Genomic DNA, 22,218 nt, shown 5'->3' with positions numbered 1-22,218 from the left:
CCATTAACTCTCCCACATCACCTCACCCCACATATTTCAGTGATCAACATGTCTATGATTGTAACAAAAGAAAATGTTGTTTTGTGTGTGGTAATCCGTCTCATCTTGCGAGACATTGCAAGAACTGGCATAAGCAACAAAGAGACGCCAAAAGCAGGTTTGGTGAGACATTTACTGAGTTAAACGTTCAACCTAAGAAAATGTCTTATCAAACTTGTACCTCAGCCAGTAAGACGGATTCAACAATTAAAAGAACCGACAAACCCAAGAAACCTTTTTGGCTTACACAAAGAGAAAGGAAGCGGTTAGCCAAAGGGTCAGAAGCTAAAAACTCCAACCCCTTTTCACAACTCTTGGAAATAAAGAAGTTTCTTTCTCTCATCCACTTCTCTCCTTTTCTCTCTTTCAAGAAAATAAACCAAACAAACTAAGATCCGAGATCCGAGTGTCGTTGGTGATTTCCGCTAACCAACAACACGGATTGATCCGAGTCAAGTCTTGAGATCCATTTAGAGGACCTACAAGTGGTATCAGAGCATCAGAAGTGACAATGGAACGGAATTCTGCAACAAGGCTGTCAACGAATTCTGTCACAACAAGGGGATTCTTCATCAGTTCAGTGCACCATACACTCCTGAACAAAATGGGGTGGCTGAACGACGGAATCGTACACTAGTTGAAGCTGCAAGAACCATGCTGTCATACTCCAAACTCCCTTTATTCTTCTGGGGGGGAGCCATTAACACTGCGTGCTACACTCAGAATCGCGTGTTGCTGAATAAAAGACTGAATAAGACACCTTATGAAGTCTTTTATGGAAACAAGCCAAGGGTTAATTTCTTCAAGACATTCGGTTGTCCTTGCACAGTGCTTCAATCTAATGTTGCCACAACTTCAAAGTTTGCTGAAAAGGCTGATGAGTGCTACTTTGTAGGTTATTCCGCTAACAAAAGCGCTTATCGTGTGTTCAACAAGAAATCCCGAGTGATTTTGGAGTCCTACAACATCGATTGGCAAGAATTAAACCCTACCGATGCACACAATGGTCCTGATTGGATGTTTGATTATGAAGGCTTGTTCAGGCAGTTTCGAGGAGTGTATGTACCATCTTCTGCGCCAGTGATGTCTCCTGATGTTTCTGCACCAACTCCGACAATTGTTGATCAATCAATCTTGATGCATGCTGTTATGAAAGGTCTGACAGACATACAGATTGCTGCACCTGCACCCGAACTTAATGTTCCACATATGGCTAATCAACCTGTCTAGGTAGTCAATGTGCAAACATCTGCAGAATCTACTGAAATACCCGCGGTCGAAGACACAGATGATTCAGACTCCGACTCATTTATGTCAGCTGACAATGTTGAAGGCGTTCAGACCAATCAAGCGGCAGATCAACAAACCCACCAAACGAATACTTCCCCAGCTGCTGATCCAAGTATAGTTGAATCAGTTCCTACACCTTCCTCAGGAGAGGACGTTCATGGATCTGCAGAAGAAGCTGTTCAAAAGGATGTGCAGACTAACACAGTTCCCATTGGAAATTCTCGCAGCACCATATCATCATCAGTTCCTGATTTTGTCGTACCTTTCTACGACAACCTATGGGAAGGCACCATCGCTCACGAACATTTGGTTAATCAAGAAGAAAACGCAAGGGATCCACAACCAAATGCTGCTTTTGATGTGACTACGGTCTTTTGTCCCATAGAGAGCCTGACCATTGAACTGGAGGCAACACCAGTCGTGAGTGTTGAACCCACTCCACAATTACTGATCCATCGTCGACATCCGACTGAGAACATCATAGGCGATCCATCCGCTGGCATCCAAACGCGCAGCACTTCTGGTAACATAAACAGATGTCTTTTTGCCTGTTTTATCTCACAGGTAGAGCCCAAGGACTACAGAGTTGCTTTGAAGGAAAATTCTTAGGTTGATTCAATGCAAGAAGAACTGTTGCAGTTCAAGAAGCTAAACGTTTGGAAGCTGGTGAAGAAACCAAATCACAAGAAACCAATCGGAACAAAATGGGTGTTCCGTAACAAGAAAGATGAAAAGGGGGTGATCATCAGAAATAAAGCCCGATTGGTCGTACAAGGTTTTTGGCAACGAGAAGAACTTGATTACGATGAAGTTTATGCACCTGTGGCCAGATTGGAAGCAATTTGTATCTTTTTGGCCTATGCGTCGTATATGAATTTCAAGGTATATCAGATGGATGTGAAAACTGCTTTCTTGTACGGGAAAGTAAAAGAAGAAATTTATGTGAGCCAACCTCCAGGTTTTGTAGACCCAAATTATCCTGACCACGTTTACCGACTTGACAAAGCACTTTATGGTCTTCACCAGGCTCCTCGTGCTTGGTATGCCATACTGGCTGATCATTTAGTAAAGAATGGATACAAAAGAGGCATTGTTGATCAAACTCTCTTTGTCAAGAAAGTGAAGGATGATTTGATTCTTGTTCAAGTGTATGTTGATGATATTATCTTCGGGTCCACGAATGAGACTCTGTGCAAGGAGTTCTCTGAGATCATGCAAAAGCGATTTGAAATGAGTTCCTTAGGGTAGATGACTTTCTTCTTGGGCTTACAAGTTGAGCAAAAGACGGACGGGACTTTAATTCACTAAGAAAAGTACGTTCATGACATTGTTCAGAAATTTGGATTCAAGGACTCAACTGCTTTTATGACACCAATCGCTACTCATCCTGTTCTCGCTCCTGATCCATCAGGAAAGCCAGTCGATCAACATCTTTATAGGTCAATGATTGGTTCCCTGATGTATCTCACTGCAAGCAGACCGGACATCATGTTCCCTGTTTGCCAGTGTGCTAGATATCAATCTGACCCAAAAGAATCCCACATGATTGCTGTCAAACGTATCTTCAGATACTTGAAAGGGAGACCACGTTTGGGTCTTTGGTATCCAAAGAATTATCCCTTGGAACTTCATGCTTACACCGACAGTGATTATGAAGGATGCCACTTGGACAGAAAATCCACATCTGGTGGATGTCAATTCCTGGGAGATCGGCTGATCTCATGGCAGTGCAAGAAACAACTCACTGTGTCTACATCCACAGCCGAAGCCGAGTACATCGCTGCATCCAGCTGCTGCTCTCAAGTGATTTGGATCTAGCATCAGCTGCTGGATTACGGTTTGAATTTCTACGGATCAACGATCAAATGTGATAATGAGGCGGCCGTTGCTATTGTCAAAAACCCGGTCCAGCACACAAAGACTAAGCACATAGACATCCGAATACATTTTATTCGTGATTGTTATGATCGTAAGCTTGTCAACATAAAACGAGTCCATACTGATTTTAACTTTGCTGATCTCTTTACAAAAGCCTTATGTCGTGCCCGATTTTTGTTTCTCGTTGAGTCATTGGGCATGATCTCCTTTCAGTAAATTTTTATTGTCTATCCTTTAGTTTAAAACTGTAAATATTTTTCAAATATGTCACACTTTTAGAGGGAGAAAATGAGTTAACTCTAACTCTAACTCTAACTCACCAAAAAGATTTTAAATTTACTTTCAGTAAAGCAAAACCAAGTCATTTGACTTAACAAAAAGATGTTAATTTTATAATTTAAAGAAAATTCAAAAAGAATTGTCCCGTTTAGAGGGAGCTCCTGCTTAGAGGGAGTCGGAAAATTAAAATTTTCAAATTTTTGAGAATTTGATCCGACTATATGGAAAATGATAGTACATTGGTTTGTAATAACTCTAGCACGTTACAAGAAAAGAACAAAAGGCTCCAAGGTCATTAATTCATGTATAGGTAGGCTTGACAAACAAGTAAGTGTCATGTGATATAAACTTAAATTCTTGCCGGTGCTAGTGGATATACAAGTATGAAGCGGTTGCATAATTCCGTGTTGTCATATTTATGAAGGCAAAAATGTAACTACACATGTTATACCCAAACCTCTCTTTACCTGATCACAGTCGTCTTATGAAAAATCAGTGTCATTTTTAATTTTCATTGAGTCAAGAAAAAGAGTCAGATAAAGCGTCAAGAAAAGCAAGAAAAAGAAAAATCAAGAAAAAGAGTCAGAAAAAGAGTCAGTTCTAGGAATTTTAACTTCTACTTTATTTCTTCATTTATTTTGATTCAAGCCTTGGATTTTCTCTGCGCGATAATATGGTATTATCCGACCTGATTGTTAAGGCCCTGAATCTTCTGCTTTGTTTTATTTTCTTTCTTTTGTTCAAGCCTTGGATTTTCTCTGCGCGATAATATGGTATTATCCGACCTGATTGTTATGGCCTGAACTTCTGCTTTATTTTAATCTCTCTAGATTGAGTCAAGTGTGCAAAGCACAAAGTGTCATATGTATTGTGTACTGTGTACAGTAAGTCAGTCTGTTAATAAGTGTACTGTGATCAACTAAGAAAGATTTAAGTCAAGTTGAGGTGATATGTTAACACAAAGAAGGCCTGAGATATGACGGAGTCAGTAACATGTCCGATTGAGTGGGGACCACATAAGCACCGTGCCAAATTGTACCTAAATTGTATCACTTTTGGCATCAAAACACTTGTCAAGTTGAACAGAAGGACAATATCTACAGTCAATGATGAACTTGTGTCACAATAACTTCATAATGGAAACGCGATGTAGAGCTTTGCAAATTAATATGATTCCATATCGCGATCATTCTTTGAAAATTAATCAAAGAAAGTACTATGTAAATTAATTTAATATTATTATTATTTTTGTTTTAATTTTTTAATTTTAAATTTTATTTTTTAAAATTTATTTTTTTTTTCTTTTTCTTTTCTTTTCTTTTATTATGTTGTGTTTTGACAAAAGAGATCGATCGTGCAAATGATAATAGTTATGGACCAACAAAAGAAAATTTATAAACAATTTAGTGCTTGGATTCGGTGGGTAAATGTTTTTCGGGTTTGAAAATGCAAATATTGTTAAAAACCAAGGACTGAGAGTGCATTTTCGGTGAATACTTACGATGTTTTGACCTTATCGCGAGATAGGCTGACCCTATATATAAGGGAAACCTAAAATCTCTTTTACTATTCACCAAAATATTTTAACTTTTCACTCTCCTCTCTCTCTCTAATCTTCAAACACAAATCCAGATTTTTCTTCAAATCTTCAAAGCATCCGATCCTCAATATTACAATTATGCCGTTGAATCCAGTGTATCCACCTTCGGTATAACATCAAAACTTCATAAATCATTCATCTTCATATTTTCTGGGTTCTTATGGATTGAGACGACGGTTCAAATGAAACGTTGGAGCAATTCATAATTGATCTTCATATGCAATTGGTTCATCTGTTAAAGATTAATCTGTTTTGGACTTGTAAAAACTTGAGTATCATCATTATTTATTAGTGTTAGGGTTATTTGTACAAAGTTTGTAGATTTAAGTTTTTGTTCATCAGTTCATAGGACAAATTGACCTAGAAATCATAAGGGCTTCAAGTTCAAACCTTCCAGAAACCCAATTCGTTTAAAGGCGACCTTGAGTAAAGTGAGAAGTGGCTAAAAGGAACTAAGTACAGGTTTTTCGCTTGAAGGGTCTTTCGCTTCGCTTGACCACGCGAAGTGAAACACTTTCTGTTTCGCTTCGCTTCACCACGTGAAGCGAAACACTTTCTGTTTCGCATGGTCAAAGCGAAACACTTTCTGTTTCGCTTCGCTTGACCATGCGAAGCGAAAACACTTTCTGTTTCGCTTCGCTTATCCATGCGAAGCGAAACTCTTTCTCATGCGAAAAACTCATACTTAGAAAATTTTTCAGAAATTCAAACACAATGCAACTGATCTGTTATCTCAAACACACTGTTTGAAATTGTTGACTGATCTGAACTTGATCTTTGTACCTTTTGTTCCTCTTAACTTGTAATTTGGCTGAAGTTAATTTATTAACTTATTATATCTAGAATGTACATAATGCTAAATCTAACTTATCTAATGTATAAATTATTAATATCCATGTAAATATCTAGTTTGTCTTTGTCTGACTTAATGATGATTCTCATGATCTTTTGTTTTTACATTTCAGGGTCATAACAACTTTTGTACTCTAGCGTTGCCTAAAGCAAAGGGTGACAAGGTTTTTACACCTATGGTCAAAGGGCTCAGGCAATCGCCCCTTTCATATGCCATCACCGCAGATCCAACAATCTACTACAAGTGGATCTTAGATTTCTGGGCATTCGCCAAAATTGCTAATGATTCTATGTCCTTCACCACGACAGTTGCCAGACAAGAATTAACTATCATAGAGGAGGATATTAGAAGGGTACTAAAGATCGACGACCAGTCTGATTACAAATATGAGAGAGGAAATAAGAAGATGTTGGAAGAATTCGTTACCCAAATGGGGTATGATACGGAATGGAAAAGTTTAGAGAAGAGCCATCTGTCACCGTATTGGAGATTCCTTTTCCACATCATTACACACTGCTTCACAAATATTCGAGGCGGTTTTGACAGCATGAGCACAGATTGGGTTCGAGTCATGTACGCACTGACCAACAAAGAGAAGTTTAATTACTCACGACGTATATTCTTGTGCATGCTCGCAAATATCAAGAGTGGGGCCACATGGTTGATGTACCCAAGATTTGTGCAGTTATTATTGGATGATATGATCCCAAACATTCAACGGCCGGGAGACAAGAAGGCAAAAGACAAGAAGTCACACCCCGAGCCATTTCACGTTCACGAGATCAAGATGTCAGTATTTGGCGTGCTGTTAAGCACCAAGGGCAAAGGTCATCAATACACTGGACCACGACCTGGGCCCAAGTTTGGATTGTTTGAAAGACACAGAGCCTGCTGGGGATGAGGCATCTGAAGAAGGAGAAGGTGATGCAGAGACGGTAGCTGAAGGAGGTCAAGATTCGTCCGATGAGCCGGCCGAAGATAGAACAAAGGCCAAACACGATTTGAAGAGAAAGATAGCAGAAAAGGGAAAAACAATAGAGCTTGAGGAGGAGGAGGAGGAAGACCCGCCCCTAAAGCGTTTGAAGAAACATGGAGACTCCCAGAAGTCAACCAAGTCTCATGTCACGCCTCCCTCACAAGACAAGCCCACAGACCAACCAAAAATTACCAAAGAAGCCCTAGATTAAGCCCTCAAAGCCTTAGATGTGACCAAAATACAAATCCCTGCCCTCAAACCAACTAAAACCAGAAAGAAATCCAAAGCCAAGAAAACCAAAACCCTACTCCATGACTCACCTGATTCCTCACCTACAGACCAACCAATTCCAATTTTCCTACCCCAAATACCTTCCTCACCACACTCACCACCTCAACAACAACCTCACCTTGAACCTACCCAAGCCTCAACACCACCTTCACAGCCAACATCATCCATATTCACTTCCTCAGTTTTCAGCTCCCCAATTCAAACTACAAGCATATGGAGCAAAACCGTCCTTACTTCACCTACCCAAACCATCACACCAACTACCACACAACCAACACCACTCACCACTATAGCCTCACAAATCCTCACTCAAGCCATCACCTTACCCCTGCCAACCACCTCACCACCCATAACAACCACAACCCCACCATCCACCATTATCTCTCCCAAACCGATCTCGCGAGGGATGTCTGCGACACCTCCAGTATACGCTGATCCTATCCTAGATAGCATCGTCGCACTGGAGGAATCAAACGCCAAAAGGGCAGAACGAGAGATTTCCCTCCTCAAGCTTATCAAGGAGATGAAGCAAAAGGCTCTAGAGGACGAAAAGGAGAAGGCGGCCCTAAAGGAAAGGATACGGGTGTTGGAAGAGCAAAAAGCAGCAAGTGATGAAGTTGCTGAAAATCAACGGTTATTGACCAATACCTTCCACACCCGCATCCAAAATCTTCAAACTTTGATGAATCATGAGGCGTCCGAGAATGCTAATCTGAGAGCCGATGACGCTAGACTTGGAGATCGACTGGGCACACTTGAAAGAAATTTACCAAGTGCTAGTGCTCTCAGAACAAGCATTAACAAGAAAATTAAAGATGCCACAAGAAGGTGGGATGTTGAGAAGGAAGCTACAAACTCACGAGTTGCTGATTTGGAAAATCAACTCGCTTCCTCCACCTCTCTTGAATTGCTCAGATCAGACATGGAAGCCATCAAAGAAAGATTAAAAGATCAAGAGCGTCTGAATGAGCTACAGCTCAAAACAAATGAAGAGATGGTGAGCAAATACCAAGCGGCCTCAGACCTGATGGGCATTCAGGAAGACGAATTTCATGGTCTGGAGGATAGGCTTGATGCTGTTTTTAGAACTTGGAGAAAGTCTGGTGAGACTTCTCAAGTTGGTGGATCGCAACCGGCCGTAGGTCCTTCTGTTGCCATGCGAGGAGTATTGGTTGCTGTGTTAGAAGGAGAGGCGACTGTTGGTCGGTTAGTACAACAGGGCGGCCAATCTAGCGGCGCTGGTGGTGGATATGATGGAGACGAAGAGGATGATGATGATGATGAAGATGACGACAACAATGATGTACATGACAATTTTGATGATGATGATGATGACGATGGTGGCAACGGTAGTGGAGGAGATGGAGGAGCCGAGACGGCAGGAGGTGGAGGTGGAGCTAACACTCAATCACCTCCACAATCTCAACATGATACTCAAGACCCTGCTAACCCCGGCTCAGCCAGTAAAGTCAGAGAGGATGATTCGATACTTGACAGCTTATACAAAGATCTCATCTCTCCGACAGACAATACAGGTGTATTCGCTGACTTTATTAATGCAGGTATAAGCTTTGAGGAGTTCATAGAGGGAACTGAAAAGGAAATGGCGGTAAATGAACAAGAGATGACATCAATTACTCGCCAAATCCAGATAATCCTCCTGCTCAAGCTTCGGAGGCTCCTGCAACAGCTCCTGTCCCTGCACCACCACCAACGAAGAAGCGTAAGACACATATCGTCACGGACTGTGCGTCTGCCCGCGTGCTTAACTATCCATATCACGATGACTCGCTGATCGTATATGCTAGATATGATCAACGAAATAAAGTTTGGGCCATCAAACGCTACAGCGGGGATCTTATTTATCTTACTCATCACGAGCTGAAGACTCTACCTGAGCTTGATCTAAATTACTTTCAGAAAGCTTTAGGTCCGGGTGCTACTGGGAGTATGCTGGAAAGTTGGGTCCCGACTTACCTGCAGCGTCAATCGAAAGTCAACTACAAAGACTTCGAGCCAAATAAGGGTCGCAGATACCGAAACCCAAGAGAAATAGACCCGGCTACCGGAGAGCCTCGTAAGTTGTGGAGATACAAGGCGCCTAAAGAATGTCACGAGATCTATCATGGCGAGCCTTATCTTCCCAACACTCTCCGAGATTTCATTGCTTGGGAATTTGATAACAAAACCGGCGAGGCCGTTATTCACTGCCGTGGTATGCACGAGATCAGAGTGTTTGACGAGCATGAGCTTATGGGACTCCACATTGAAGATGTGAAGAAACTCTACAAGAAGCCGTTGGGAACCGTCGAGGATATAGGCCGTCAGAATACCGACCGGATAGTGGAAGCCTTTAACAAGTTCGTGCGTAGACTTGTTGAACTTCCACTGACCGAGGACGAATGCCGGATTTACGACACCGACGGGTTTCAATACTAAAGACTAGAGGGAGATTTTTAGTCCCATTTTGTATATTTAGTCTTTTGTATTGTTTAAGTTATATGTTTGGGCCTACGGGTCATTTTGTATATTGTTGGGCCACGGTCCATTGTAAAGAAGCCCATTGGGCATTTGACATATCATACTTCTCATGCATGCTTCCCTATAAATAGGGAGCATGCCATGAGAAGCATGTTGTTGAAAGTTGATATACAAAGAAAACCTTTTGCAAAAACACTATCTCTCTCTCTCTCTCACTCTCCTTTCCTTAACCGAAAATAAACTCAAGATCCGAGACCACTTGGTTGCTTAGTGTGATTTCCGCTAACACTAAGTTAGGTTGATCCAAAGATGTTAGATCCACCCGACTTGAGACCTACATTTTGTCTATTCATATACTAAACATTTAGAATCACTAAGTTATTTAAACAAATAATTATCTAGTTACATAAATATATATCTATTTGTTTACAACTAAAATATAAAAATACTCAATTGTTTAAATATTAAAATAAAGAATCTAATTACGTAGGTATCTATTTGCTTACAACTAAAATATGCGCAAGTATGAAAGTAAACCACTCAATTATTTTAATAAATAAGTTTCTAATTGCATCTCTATTGGTTACAACTAAAATATGTGCAAGTATTGATTAAAATCACTCAATTATTTAAACAAATGTGTAATTCTATCTGTTTCAACTGAAATATGTTGGAATTAATTACTAAACCGTCTTTTAATTATGTGTGGCTTGTGGTGTAAAAAAGAACCTTGAAGTGCAAGTAAAGTTAATTAAAGAGTTACAGATAATTATCAAGTTCGAATTAATGATCTTAGTTATTTTTATTATAGTCATAATTGCAGTCTAAATGGGTTTATGTTTAGCTATATACATACATGGCTATATCCGAGAATCTCTAAAAACGTTTGGGTCGAATGCGAAAAAAAGTTGAGTTTTAAATAAAAAAGGTTTTTTATTAGATTAAAACAGTTAAATTTTTAAATGAGCTTTTACTTAATTATGATCTGCTTTGGTTTGTTGAAAAAAATATTATAAAAATAGGCTTAAATGTATTGAGTAATTGAGTTTAAACATTAAGAATATATATATATATATATATATATATTCAAAAATATATAAATAAAATTTCTTTTGTTTTAAAGTTTGGGCCTCTCAACTATTTAAATAAACAAGTATATATCTAATGTGCATGAACAAATGCAAATGACTTTTATCGTAATAAAACAAGTGTATATCTAAATAAACAAGAATCTGCTCAATGATTAGTAGGCTGGCTTTAGTTATGTTTTATTTAATGAATTTAATTTGTTTTATTTCTGTAAAAAAAAATTAATAATAATAAGGTGATGAATGAAATAAACTTGACTATCTATTAGTTGTATGAATGATCCATCCACTACACACATTCTCACTCTAATTCAAAACTGTAATTACCCTATTATTTATATATTTAATATGCTAATTTTATTTATACAGGATCCCGCCTCATATTTAATTATCTATTTGTTTACAACAAAAATATGTAATCACTCAATTATTTAAACAAATAACTCAACTAAAATATATGAAAGTATTGTTTAATTAAAATCACTCAATAATTTAAATATATAAATATTATTAATTTCCCATGTAGGGTTACACTTTCCTTTTCATGTAATAGAAAACAACCTTATCATGTGTTCATGTGTTCTTTTTTAAAACCTATATTTCCTCCACTCCACCATACTTTATTATTCTTCTTTGTACCATTACTCCCACCTTCTACAAACCCATGGCCACCAACCCTAACTCATTCCATGACCTCCACCTCCAAATCCCACAACCCTCCGAAGACCACGACGACACCAACACCACCACCCCCGGCTCCGCCGACACCTCCGGCCGCCGTCCACGTGGCCGTCCTCCCGGGTCCAAGAACAAGCCAAAGCCACCGGTTATTATCACCAGAGAATCCGCCAACACTTTACGAGCTCATATATTGGAAATAAGCAATGGATGTGATGTGTTTGAGTCAGCTGCTGATTATGCTAGGAAAAGACAACGTGGGATTTGTATAGTTAGTGGTACTGGGACAGTTAACAACGTTAGTTTAAGACAACCTGCGTCTAATGGCTCTGTGTTGACACTTCATGGTCGGTTTGAGATATTGTCGTTGTCGGGTTCGTTTTTACCGCCGCCTGCGCCGCCAGGGGCTACGAGTTTAACTATTTATTTGGCGGGTGGGCAAGGGCAAGTGGTGGGTGGGAATGTTGTGGCTTCGGGTCCGGTTATTGTTATCGCGGCTTCGTTTACGAATGTGGCGTATGAGAGGTTGCCGTTGGAAGAGGACGAGGCGGCGGGTAGTGGTGGTGGTGGTGGGGACGGTGATGGGAATGGTGGGAACGCGTTTCCTGACCCCGCGTCTATGGGTTTGCCTTTTTTTAATTTACCGCTTAATATGCCTAATGTTCAGTTGCCTGTGGACGGTAGTGGTGGTTGGTCGGGTAACGCGCCTAGTAGGCCGCCTTTCTGATAAGGGTGGACACAGGATGGAATTTAGTCATCATCGGTTTTTCTTCACTCATTTAATTTTTCTTCGTTGGCTATGCTGATCATCCTGAGCCTCTCGTTACCCTAATAAAAAGGTAAGATAAAACCTATGAATATCATCATTCAACAATTATCATTTACCAACATTTGTCATCAAGATATCAACTTATTGGCATATTCATTAGGGTTTTCATTTGTTGAATCAATTTCTAGCTTTTAGGTTTTTTTTTTTTTAAATTTTGTGAATTATGATTTAAGATCAGATTAATTATCTTTGTTTGTGTATTTGTGAAACTATTATGTTATTTTAAAAAGCAAGATTTGCAAATTGCAACAAGTGGTAGGGTGAATATTAAACTAATTAATCATCTTTATTGGGTTTGATGAGTCTTTTGATTATAATATAAAAATGTTTAAAGATGGTCACATATTCATAACACGACAATATTTTATTCTAAATCAACGTGAATATTAAACTAATTAATCTTCTTTATCGGTTGTTGGCATCAAACATAATATATTGTTTTGATTGATTAGAGTTCAATCAATCATTTTTTACTTTAAACGTTAATATAGTTTTAGTTTCTATGCATACAATACCAAAATTCAAAGAATTAGTGATCATACAATACCAAAAAGAATGCTAAAGCTTCGTCTATTTTGTTCGGAACCCGAAATCCCTTGGTAATATGTTGGTAACTGAGGCTTGGAATTCTGAGAAGATTACCACTCAGGCTTGTAAAACTATTTGTTAGATTGAGATCCATTGTTGGTAAACCGTGGCTAATAGTGTGATTTTCACTTGAGAAGAATTCTTGGGCATTGGAGGATACTTTTTGGCCACTAGTGAGATTCATTGTCTGCGTGTGATCCATACGGACGCAGACAAAAGAGGCCAACAAGACCTTTTCTGAAAAACCTAACACCACTTAAGCCATTGTTAATCCCTTAATAATGTTCCTTGGTAACTCACGGGACATGGAAATATTATTAGTGATGGAGGATCACCGATAGATTCCTCAATAACCACTTTAATCTTCGGTTGTTGACGATATATAAATAAAAAAAAGTATAAATAAAAGTAATAAAGTGAAACTAGTTTACAGTCGTACTATTACCTAGTTTCATGGCTTTTTATATATCTTAAAGTGAAAAGTAATATTTAGTGTTATACTATATCTGTACCATGATTTGTGGATGCAAATATAGATAAGTACTTAGGAAAATAAAATATGGGTATGAGCAAGTAAAATTATAAAAAGAACTGAAGTGATTATGGGATATAAATGATCAATTCTTGTGATGTAACACCTTTGATCCCATTCTTATATATGTTAGTGCTGCCTAGCATTTAAAAAGTCACTCATGCAACCATTGTTAAAGGTTTGGTTGGAATATGTTAAGTGATTGAAACTTAAAGGGGTGTTTTTGTAACTATCTTTTAGTTACAGGAAGGTTTGGATAAGTTCTGATAAGTGTGAAGTAGGGGACCATTATTGACAAATTAGAATTACGGTGGTTAGCAGTGTAATTAGGGTTTACCTTCCGTTTACTTCATTTTCGTTGTAATTTCTTTATATAATCGTTTGTATTTTGAATTCATATTAATAAGAGTGAATCTAATTAGTTTGTTCATCTTGATATCGATTCATTGTTGTTCAATTTCATACCAGCCAACGATCAACATACAAGACGTATCTTATTCATCTTTGTTTCCCTATTGAAATAGCATGTACCATTTTATTTATTTTATATTTTTCTTTTTTCAACGGCAATCTACGCTACTCTTAAACTTTGCAAGCTAACTCTATAATCATATACTGAACATGAGACTTCCCACCTAAAGATATGCGACTCTACCACTTGGCCAACTACCATGTGACAAGTAGCATGTGCCTATCGTATCGCTATTATGAGAATCTCTTTCTCTTTCCCTCCCTACACCTTCCTCACTCTTGTTCTTTTCGAAAATATTGAATTTCAAGTTATGAATCTTCAAGAATTTCAAGCTGAAATTGCAATACCAAATCAAAGAGAAGCTACTATGGTTACAAGTTAATTTCAGGTTAAAGTGTACACCCCTAAAGTATGGGACTAAAGTGATGAAAGCTAGTAGATCAATGCAGTTGTATATCGAGGCTATGTGGAAACTTGCTTGAGTATATAATCTTGGCGGATTAGCAATGCATCATTTCAGGACTCTAAAAAAATTAAGAACTTTCAGGAACTCAAAATAACCAAACGTTTTTTTGATTTTTTTTCATATATTAACGTTGTTTAAGACTAGTTTTATCATATTTTATATATAAATTTTTTTATTACATATATAAATCACAAGTTTGTATCAGTGTAAAATTTATGTAATAACAAACTTACATATAGATATGTGTAAAAACTAATTTTCATAATTGTAATCGTAAATATAGATATAAAAAGTGATAAAACTACAATAAAATAAAATTAACATACAATTTTTTTTTATAAAAAACGGTAGTTATTAAGATTTTTGTAATGATAGTCATCCTAAGCTTGGCATCCGATCGTTTGGAGGATCGATAACTTCGACTTTTCTCACACTTAAAAATCCCCCATCATGGCATTAGTGTTTGAAAACAAAAATGGTAAATAGGTTTTCAATCTCCTGATATTTAACATAATCTTGATGCCATTGTCCTCATAGTGACCATAAGTCTAGATGTATTAGAGAACTTAGAACTTGATCATCTAGACCAGAGGCATTCAATAGTTGAATTGGAATTAAAAATATCCGAGTCTAGACAAATTCGATTAAATCTTTATATGGGTTAAAACAATCTAAAGTGATTATTCAGAATGTAAAAGTGATTATTCATTTTTCAATATTATTCACCAAGTCGAAAGTTCTATTTCTATTGTTTTGATATGTTGTCATCAAAATTCTTTTTTAGTGGCGGCCTTTTTCTTTTTTTTCTATAAGTCTTCAAGGTACCGAGATTGAACTATTGAAGTTAAGTTGATAGATTTATATTTCTTTTCCCTCTTAAATTTCATATATGAAAATCAAATAACCTTGTTACTAATAAAAAGTTAAAAACAAATAAAATGCACGTAACAAAAGAAACACCACAAGCATACGAATTACACGTCACCCACGTGCCACACAAACCATGTGATAATACAATCCACACAGCATACAAACTAGTCATACGAGGTCGTACATCGTATTACACCACCACATCATGCATGTCATAAAGTTGAAACAACCATACAAGCTAGTGTTCATTTGAAGTAGGGGTGTACACGAAACCGGAAAAACTAAATTGAAACCGAAAAACCAAACCGAATTAGAAATCAATGGTTCGGTTTTAAACTTTAGTGAAAACCAAACTATTGGTTTTGGGTTTTGTGAAGAACCAAACCAAAATAACAAAAAAAAGAAAAGAAAAAAAAAAGAAAGAAGCTAAGAAAATCGTAATAACCGAACCTTAACCATTAAAGGCGAACTTACCGATGACTAAATGTTCAATATACCATTAACCATTAATTAAACTAAAATAAAATAAATAAATATGAAGCCCAATGTCAATATCTCGGTTCAGTTTTTTTTTACGTCTGATTAGCAAAACCGAATTGAACCTGAAAACAAAAACACTAAAGCCAAATGTTTCTCCAAAAAAAATTACAAATTTGATTTTCGCTTTTAGTCTTATGCTTTTAGCTCAAAACCGCACCGATCCGCACGCTATGTAATTCATCACAGAAATTTATATAATAACAAAAGTTGGAGAGCTATGCATTAGTCTTTTGTACATTGTGCAATCAAGTCTGTACCATGTAATATTCTATTTTATCTGTCTTTCATTTTTACTTTTGGTCCCTACACTTTTCATAGTTTACAAATATGTCACATTTTTTTTTTAGTTTTAGTCGTCAACAATTTTCCAATTTCAACTTTGGTCCCATATACTTTTCATCTTTTACAACTTTTTTGTTTAACGTTTACCTTTAAATTTAACGAGTTAACGCGCTGCAACGCGTGTGTGTGGTTGAACGTTTTTATGTCTATGTTCCCGTTTAACGGCCTTATCACAATGCACAGATGTTAAGTTGATTTAGCTACTTTTTTCTTTATTTTATGTTTCAGTCTAATTTTTATGTGTTAACACGATACAATGAGCGTGTGTGGCTTAACGTTTTTACGTCAGCGTTTTGTTTAGTTTATCAATAGTTAACCTTAGTTACCGACTGCTATAGTAGTATAAGAGCCGATTGAAGATCATCATCACTGTACTTGATATTAACCGTCTCAACCACCGTAACGAATCAGTCGGTTTTAAAATAGCTTGATCTTCATGGCGCCAACGAATCAGGTACTCTTTCTATATATTATTATTATTTGATTGATCCATAATGAAATTGCGAACTGTTATTTAGTTAATTGTAGTTTATACATGTTTAATTATGCTTAGGTTATCATTTTAATCGCATTAGAGTGTTTGATTTGAACTGTAACTTGTAACTTGTAACTTATCGTGACCTAAAACTATTGTCAGAACTAAGCCCTAATTAAAATGTTGTTCTTTTAGCTAATGGTCAAAGGATTGAGTACTGTAGTTAGGGCTTTAAAGGTTCCGCGAACTGATCGGTGGAAGTTTGTTTATGTTCGTTCGTTTAATAAATGAACGAACACGAACAGAGGTCATTTCCGTTCAATTGTGTTCGTTTATGTTTGTCTGTTTATGTGTGTTCGTTAAAGGTTTTTACTTTTTGGTAGGGGTGAGCATTAACCGAATCGTTAACCAAACCGAACCAAAAGTAAACGATGACAGATTGGTTAATTTGGTTGAGGTTATCAACTGGACCGAACTGTGCTCACCAACCGTGAAAGAAGGTGAACTGTTTGGCGGATTAAGGAACGAAATTGAACAAGGAATTTCGTCTGATTAACTAAATGAACGAGCACGAACACGAATAGAGGTTGTGTTCGTTCTATTGTGTTCATGAACATTTGATAATGTATGTGTTTACGTTTGTTTATGTTCGTTAAAGGTTTTGAATACCTTTTAATGACTTTACTAATCTTATCATATAGATTTAAGCAAAATTATTGGCTATAAAACAAAGTTATACACCAGTATTATGTGATTTATTTATGTGTAAATTTAACATATGAATATGAAATTATGAATGTTAGAAAGCCATGCCACAAACTTGGTAGCTGGACCGAACCATTGATGGTGACTATTTTCGGCTAGCAAATCAAATAAAACGTTGTTTGTGTTCATTTATGTTCGTTCGTTTGTATTCGTGAACCGTTCACGAACAAGTTCATTTCTTAATGAACGAACGCAGACAGAAAATTTCGTTTCCGATAAAAGCTTTAACGGACGATCATGAACGAGGCCTTGTTTGGTCGGTTCGTTTACAGCTCTAACTATGTATGTGTACTGACATGTTCGCAGTGTTGTTTGTGGGGACTAGTGCAAACTGTTTAGTCTGATATGCACAATTTTGATCCGTTTGTATGTATTTACGGATGCTTTTTATGCATACGCTCTGTGTAACTACCTTTCAACACAAAGTCTGCTATTTAGCAACCAAATAGACTAAACAGTCAATTACTCAATTCACGCAAATAGGCAATTAACAGTCGCACCAAATAACAACTGTTCAACTTGGTGTTGTTCAATTAGCTATAACATTTTGTGAAAAGAGTAGTTAGTATTTAAATAGTTAGTTTTTTTTTTCATTTGGCAGGTACTGATAACAGAGAGCTCAAATGTGAGGATCATTATATTGAACAGGCCTAAGCAACTAAATGCGCTTTCATCAGAAATGGTAAGACGAGAAATATATCGTTTCCGTCAAATGCCACACATACACTTGAAATATTGTAACTGAAAGGAAAAGTTGGCGTATCATTTGTATTTATCTTTCTAGGTATACCGGCTCTTGGAAGTTTTTCATGCATATGTGGAGGATCCAAATGTCAAGCTTATTATTATGAAGGTACTGTGATATGAAAACCAAGTTAAGTTTTTATTCTTTCATTTTATTATGCAGATGATTTGTAAGGGAATATATGTGTGTAGGGTGAAGGAAGGGCTTTCTGTGCTGGTGGTGATGTTGCAGGTGTTGTTAACGATATTAAGAAAGGTTAATGTCTTTGTCGATATTCACAATAGTAGTACCTGCAAATTGTTCTCATGAATTTGAATTTTTAATGGTGTTTTGTTGTTACTTGATATTTTTGTATCAGGTAGCTGGAAAGTAGGAGCAGATTTTTTTTCAAAAGAGTTTACATTGAACTATTTGTTGGCAACTTACAGCAAACCACAGGTAACAGCTCTCAGAATTGACGATGTTTTTATACCAAGACATTATATATATATTAAAAAGCAAATGTTAGTTAACTCACAAAAATCACTATTCATGAACACTAGCCACTTATTTTTGAACACATGTAAAGAGAAAGTAACTTTTCTTCTAGGTAGTTAGAACTTCAACTTATTTCTATTTTCTATAGTAAAAACCATTTGTATATGTTTATAGCATGTTGTACTAGGGATGAGCGTTTTTGGTACCGGTACCGAATTCGGTGATGTCGGTACCAAATCGGTACCAAGTTTTAAGTTTTCGGTATCGCTACGGTACCTGTACTGGTACGGTTCGGTATGGTACCGATATTTCCCCAATTTTGCTCGAAATACCGGTACCGTACCGATACCGAACCAATACCGGTACCAAACCGAACATGTCAGTACCGGTATCAAATATTTCAAATTTTCGAGATCAGTACTGGTACCATCCCGAGCTCATCCCTATGTTGTACTTCCTTTGTTGCATCAGGTCTATTGCTGATCTTATATATTATTATGTTTGCCTTCTACGTGGAATTGTACTTCTCATGTTACATGCCTCCTTTTTTTCATATTTTTCTTGCTGTTGTTTTCTTTTCTTGATGTTGGTTTCTCGGAGTATACTTTCTCGCAATATTTCTTCATTTCAATATAGCCTTTGACTTCATTTTACATATGAATTTATTAAAAGTTTTTGAATTGGTATTTTGCAAAATGTATAAATAGGAAAAAAACATCATGCGCATGATAAATGTTGCCACGCGCTGCAAAGCGCGCGGGTAAATATACTAGTTTGTTTATTAACCGCAAAAGTCATATTTGTGCATTTTTGGTTACAATATGTGTGATTATCTTTATGTTAACTTGAAGGTATCACTCCTTAGAGGGATTGTAATGGGAGGTGGTGCAGGCGTTTCAATACATGGTAGATTTCGAGTTGTTACTGATAATACGGTAAGAAACTAACTCTCAAGCATCAATTTTCGCCTTATATATACATGTTTGTGTGTATTTAAGGTTTATTACAGAACACTAAATTATTGCGAGAGCACCTAAAGCGTTTAATTTTTATATTAATGGTTCATGTTTTCACTTCTTGCATATAAATATATATGTGAGTTACGTAAATAAACCGTTAAACTAATATGTTCATATGCTTTTACTTTATTTTAAGCGTTTATCCACACTCGTGTAGGTTATGTGTAGGTAATATTACGTTTTATAAATAAACGAAATTTGTTCAATTTTTCCTTTAATTTCAGGAGTGATGAATATTGAATAAACATTGCAACTCCAAAAAAATTAAGAACTTTTAAGTTCTTAAATGATTCTGAGATCTTATATATATAATCTATTAATATTCCATAATCCTGGTATTTTTTTCTGAAAAAAAAACACAATTTTTAATGTTTTAACAAATTTGATGGTAAATATTTGCAGGTTTTTGCAATGCCAGAGACTGCACTAGGGTTATTCCCAGATGTAGGTGCCTCTTATTATTTAACAAGACTACCAGGATTCTTTGGTAATTCCAATTTGATCTTATTACTCTTATGGTGTCTGTTTATACAATAGAATATGATCTTAATGAAATAATTTTTTTAGGTCCATGAATGATATTATTTGGCAATTTAAGTTTTGCGATGCATGCTATTTTTAAACTTTATGTTCATTTCTGGCAGGAGAATATGTTGGTCTTACGGGCGCTAGATTGGATGGTGCTGAAATGCTTGCATGTGGTCTTGCAACCCACTTCGTCCCGTTAGAGGTACATTCCATTTTTGATTTTCAAGATTTAGAAAAATATATGTGCCATTACTTTATCTCTAGACTTGACATATGTGTATTCTGTCTTTAAACAGAAATTATCATTATTGGAAGACGCGTTACGCAAAGCGAATATGGACGATACAAATATTGTCAACAATATTATAGACGGTTTCTCAAACAAAAATCCTAAATTGAAAGAAAATAGTCAATATTTTCGGTTGAAAACAATTAATAGGTGTTTCTCTCGGAGAACTGTTGAAGAAATTATCTCTGCGCTTGTAAGTCCCATCAACATGAAACATACTAGTTTTCCTGCATTTTTTGGCGTGAATTTACGTTTTTGCCCGTTTGTAAAATTTATTGTGTTTTGGTAGGAGAAAGAGGCTGATAAAAACATGGATGATTGGATCTCATGGACTATCAAATCCTTAAAGACAGCATCACCAACGAGTCTCAAAATTTCTCTTCGCTCTGTAAATATTCACTTTGTTCATGATATTAAATGTTTTTATAAACTTATTTATAACACAAAGCATATATTATACAATTTTCTTGAATTGTGCAGATTCGAGAAGGGAGACTTGAAGGTGTTGGTCAGTGTCTTACCCGTGAATACCGTATGGTTTGTACCGTCATGCAAGGAAAATATAGCAGGGATTTCTTTGAGGTGCCAATTTATTACTATTTTCTTTAAATGTCAATTGTTGACTAATTTAAAAAGAAATATTTAACTATTAACCATATGTTCTAATGCAGGGATGTAGAGCTTTGCTGATTGACAAGGATAAAAATCCAGAGGTAAAAGACAGTTTTGGGTAATTGGGCGGCCTGGGTAAATGGTCAAAACTGATACGGGTCAAATGTTTTAGTGAGTCGGATCAGGTTGGACACTTGGACCTACCTGCAAACAGTTCTGTTTCCTTATTCTAGATGGAAACTTTTTTTAATCTGATTACAAAACTATATTATTGTGATAACAATCTAGCCTTTCTTATTCAAGTGAATTAGAAGGTAGGGGTGTGCATTGGTTGGTTTGGGCTCAAACCGAATTAAAAACCGAAAATTAGGTTTTTAAATTTTGTAAACAATTCGGTTTTGTTTTTTTTTCTTTTCGGTTCAGGTTTGATTCGGTTCCGCCGTTCCGGTTTTACCATTTGGGCTTGAAATGTTTGAGCTAAAAAAGAAATTGGTCCAAAATAATGAATTTGGGCCTAAACTTTTTTTAAAAATTAACGTTTAAGTGAATATTATAATCTGGACCGAAAAAATATTGGCTCACACTATTTATTAAATTCATAAAAATTACTTTACATTCAAATTTGAAAATCCATATATTCGTTTTAGTTTGGTTTTTTCAGTTTTAATTACATGCAAAACCGAACCTAACCAAAAATTTGTTTTTTACCAAAACATAAAACCAAGCCGTTGTTTTTTGTTTGGATTCATTTATTTCGGGCTTTTTTGGTCACTGGTCGGCTTTTTCGGTTTCATGTACATCTATTAGAAGGTTTAATGCATTTGACCCATTAGAAATATAACGCAACCCAAACCAACCCATTTGCATAAAAACAGGCTGCAATTTGTGATATCTATTGACGGTTTCTTTCTTTCGATTTTTATATTTCAGTGGAATCCTTCAAAACTGGAGTTTGTGAGCAAGGATATGGTGGACCATTACTTTGAGGCATTAGATGATAAAGATTGGCAAGATCTCAAACTCCCTGCTAGGTCAAAGTCAAACTTACCTTCATATGCCATTTCTAAGCTCCGAACCATTAAAATTGGGATAATGTCAAAATAATAATCAGTCATACTACATTTGTTTGTAGCTATGTTGTTTGTTAAAGATGTATTCTATGTTCTAATGAATTTAAGTCTTTATATTTGTTGCTTTTTAATGACTAAAACATTTG

General features: G+C 36.5%; 2 protein-coding genes across 2 annotated transcripts; both read left to right on the top strand.

The window, feature by feature from the left end:
- Nucleotides 1-11,439: 11,439 nt before the first annotated feature.
- LOC143612850 (AT-hook motif nuclear-localized protein 23-like) lies at nt 11,440-12,185 on the top strand. The gene has a single exon (XM_077086731.1). It carries the CDS (start codon nt 11,440-11,442, stop codon nt 12,178-12,180), a length of 741 nt encoding a protein of 246 aa, XP_076942846.1. The 3' UTR covers nt 12,181-12,185.
- A 4,313-nt stretch (nt 12,186-16,498) lies between these two features.
- Nucleotides 16,499-22,218, top strand: LOC143612839 (3-hydroxyisobutyryl-CoA hydrolase 1-like). Its single transcript, XM_077086725.1, has 13 exons — nt 16,499-16,546; nt 17,934-18,014; nt 18,117-18,185; nt 18,269-18,332; nt 18,436-18,515; nt 19,406-19,489; nt 19,976-20,060; nt 20,218-20,303; nt 20,398-20,583; nt 20,680-20,778; nt 20,871-20,972; nt 21,062-21,103; nt 21,933-22,218. Exons 1-13 carry the CDS (start codon nt 16,529-16,531, stop codon nt 22,104-22,106), a joined length of 1,170 nt encoding a protein of 389 aa, XP_076942840.1. The 5' UTR covers nt 16,499-16,528; the 3' UTR covers nt 22,107-22,218.

The sequence above is a fragment of the Bidens hawaiensis genome, unplaced genomic scaffold, assembly GCF_021521415.1.
Source record: "Bidens hawaiensis isolate Kalapana, Puna unplaced genomic scaffold, B.hawaiensis_p1.1 tig00002236_1, whole genome shotgun sequence".
In the NCBI taxonomy this organism is placed as follows: Eukaryota; Viridiplantae; Streptophyta; class Magnoliopsida; order Asterales; family Asteraceae; genus Bidens; species Bidens hawaiensis.
This window is presented reverse-complemented; position numbering and strand designations above follow the sequence as displayed.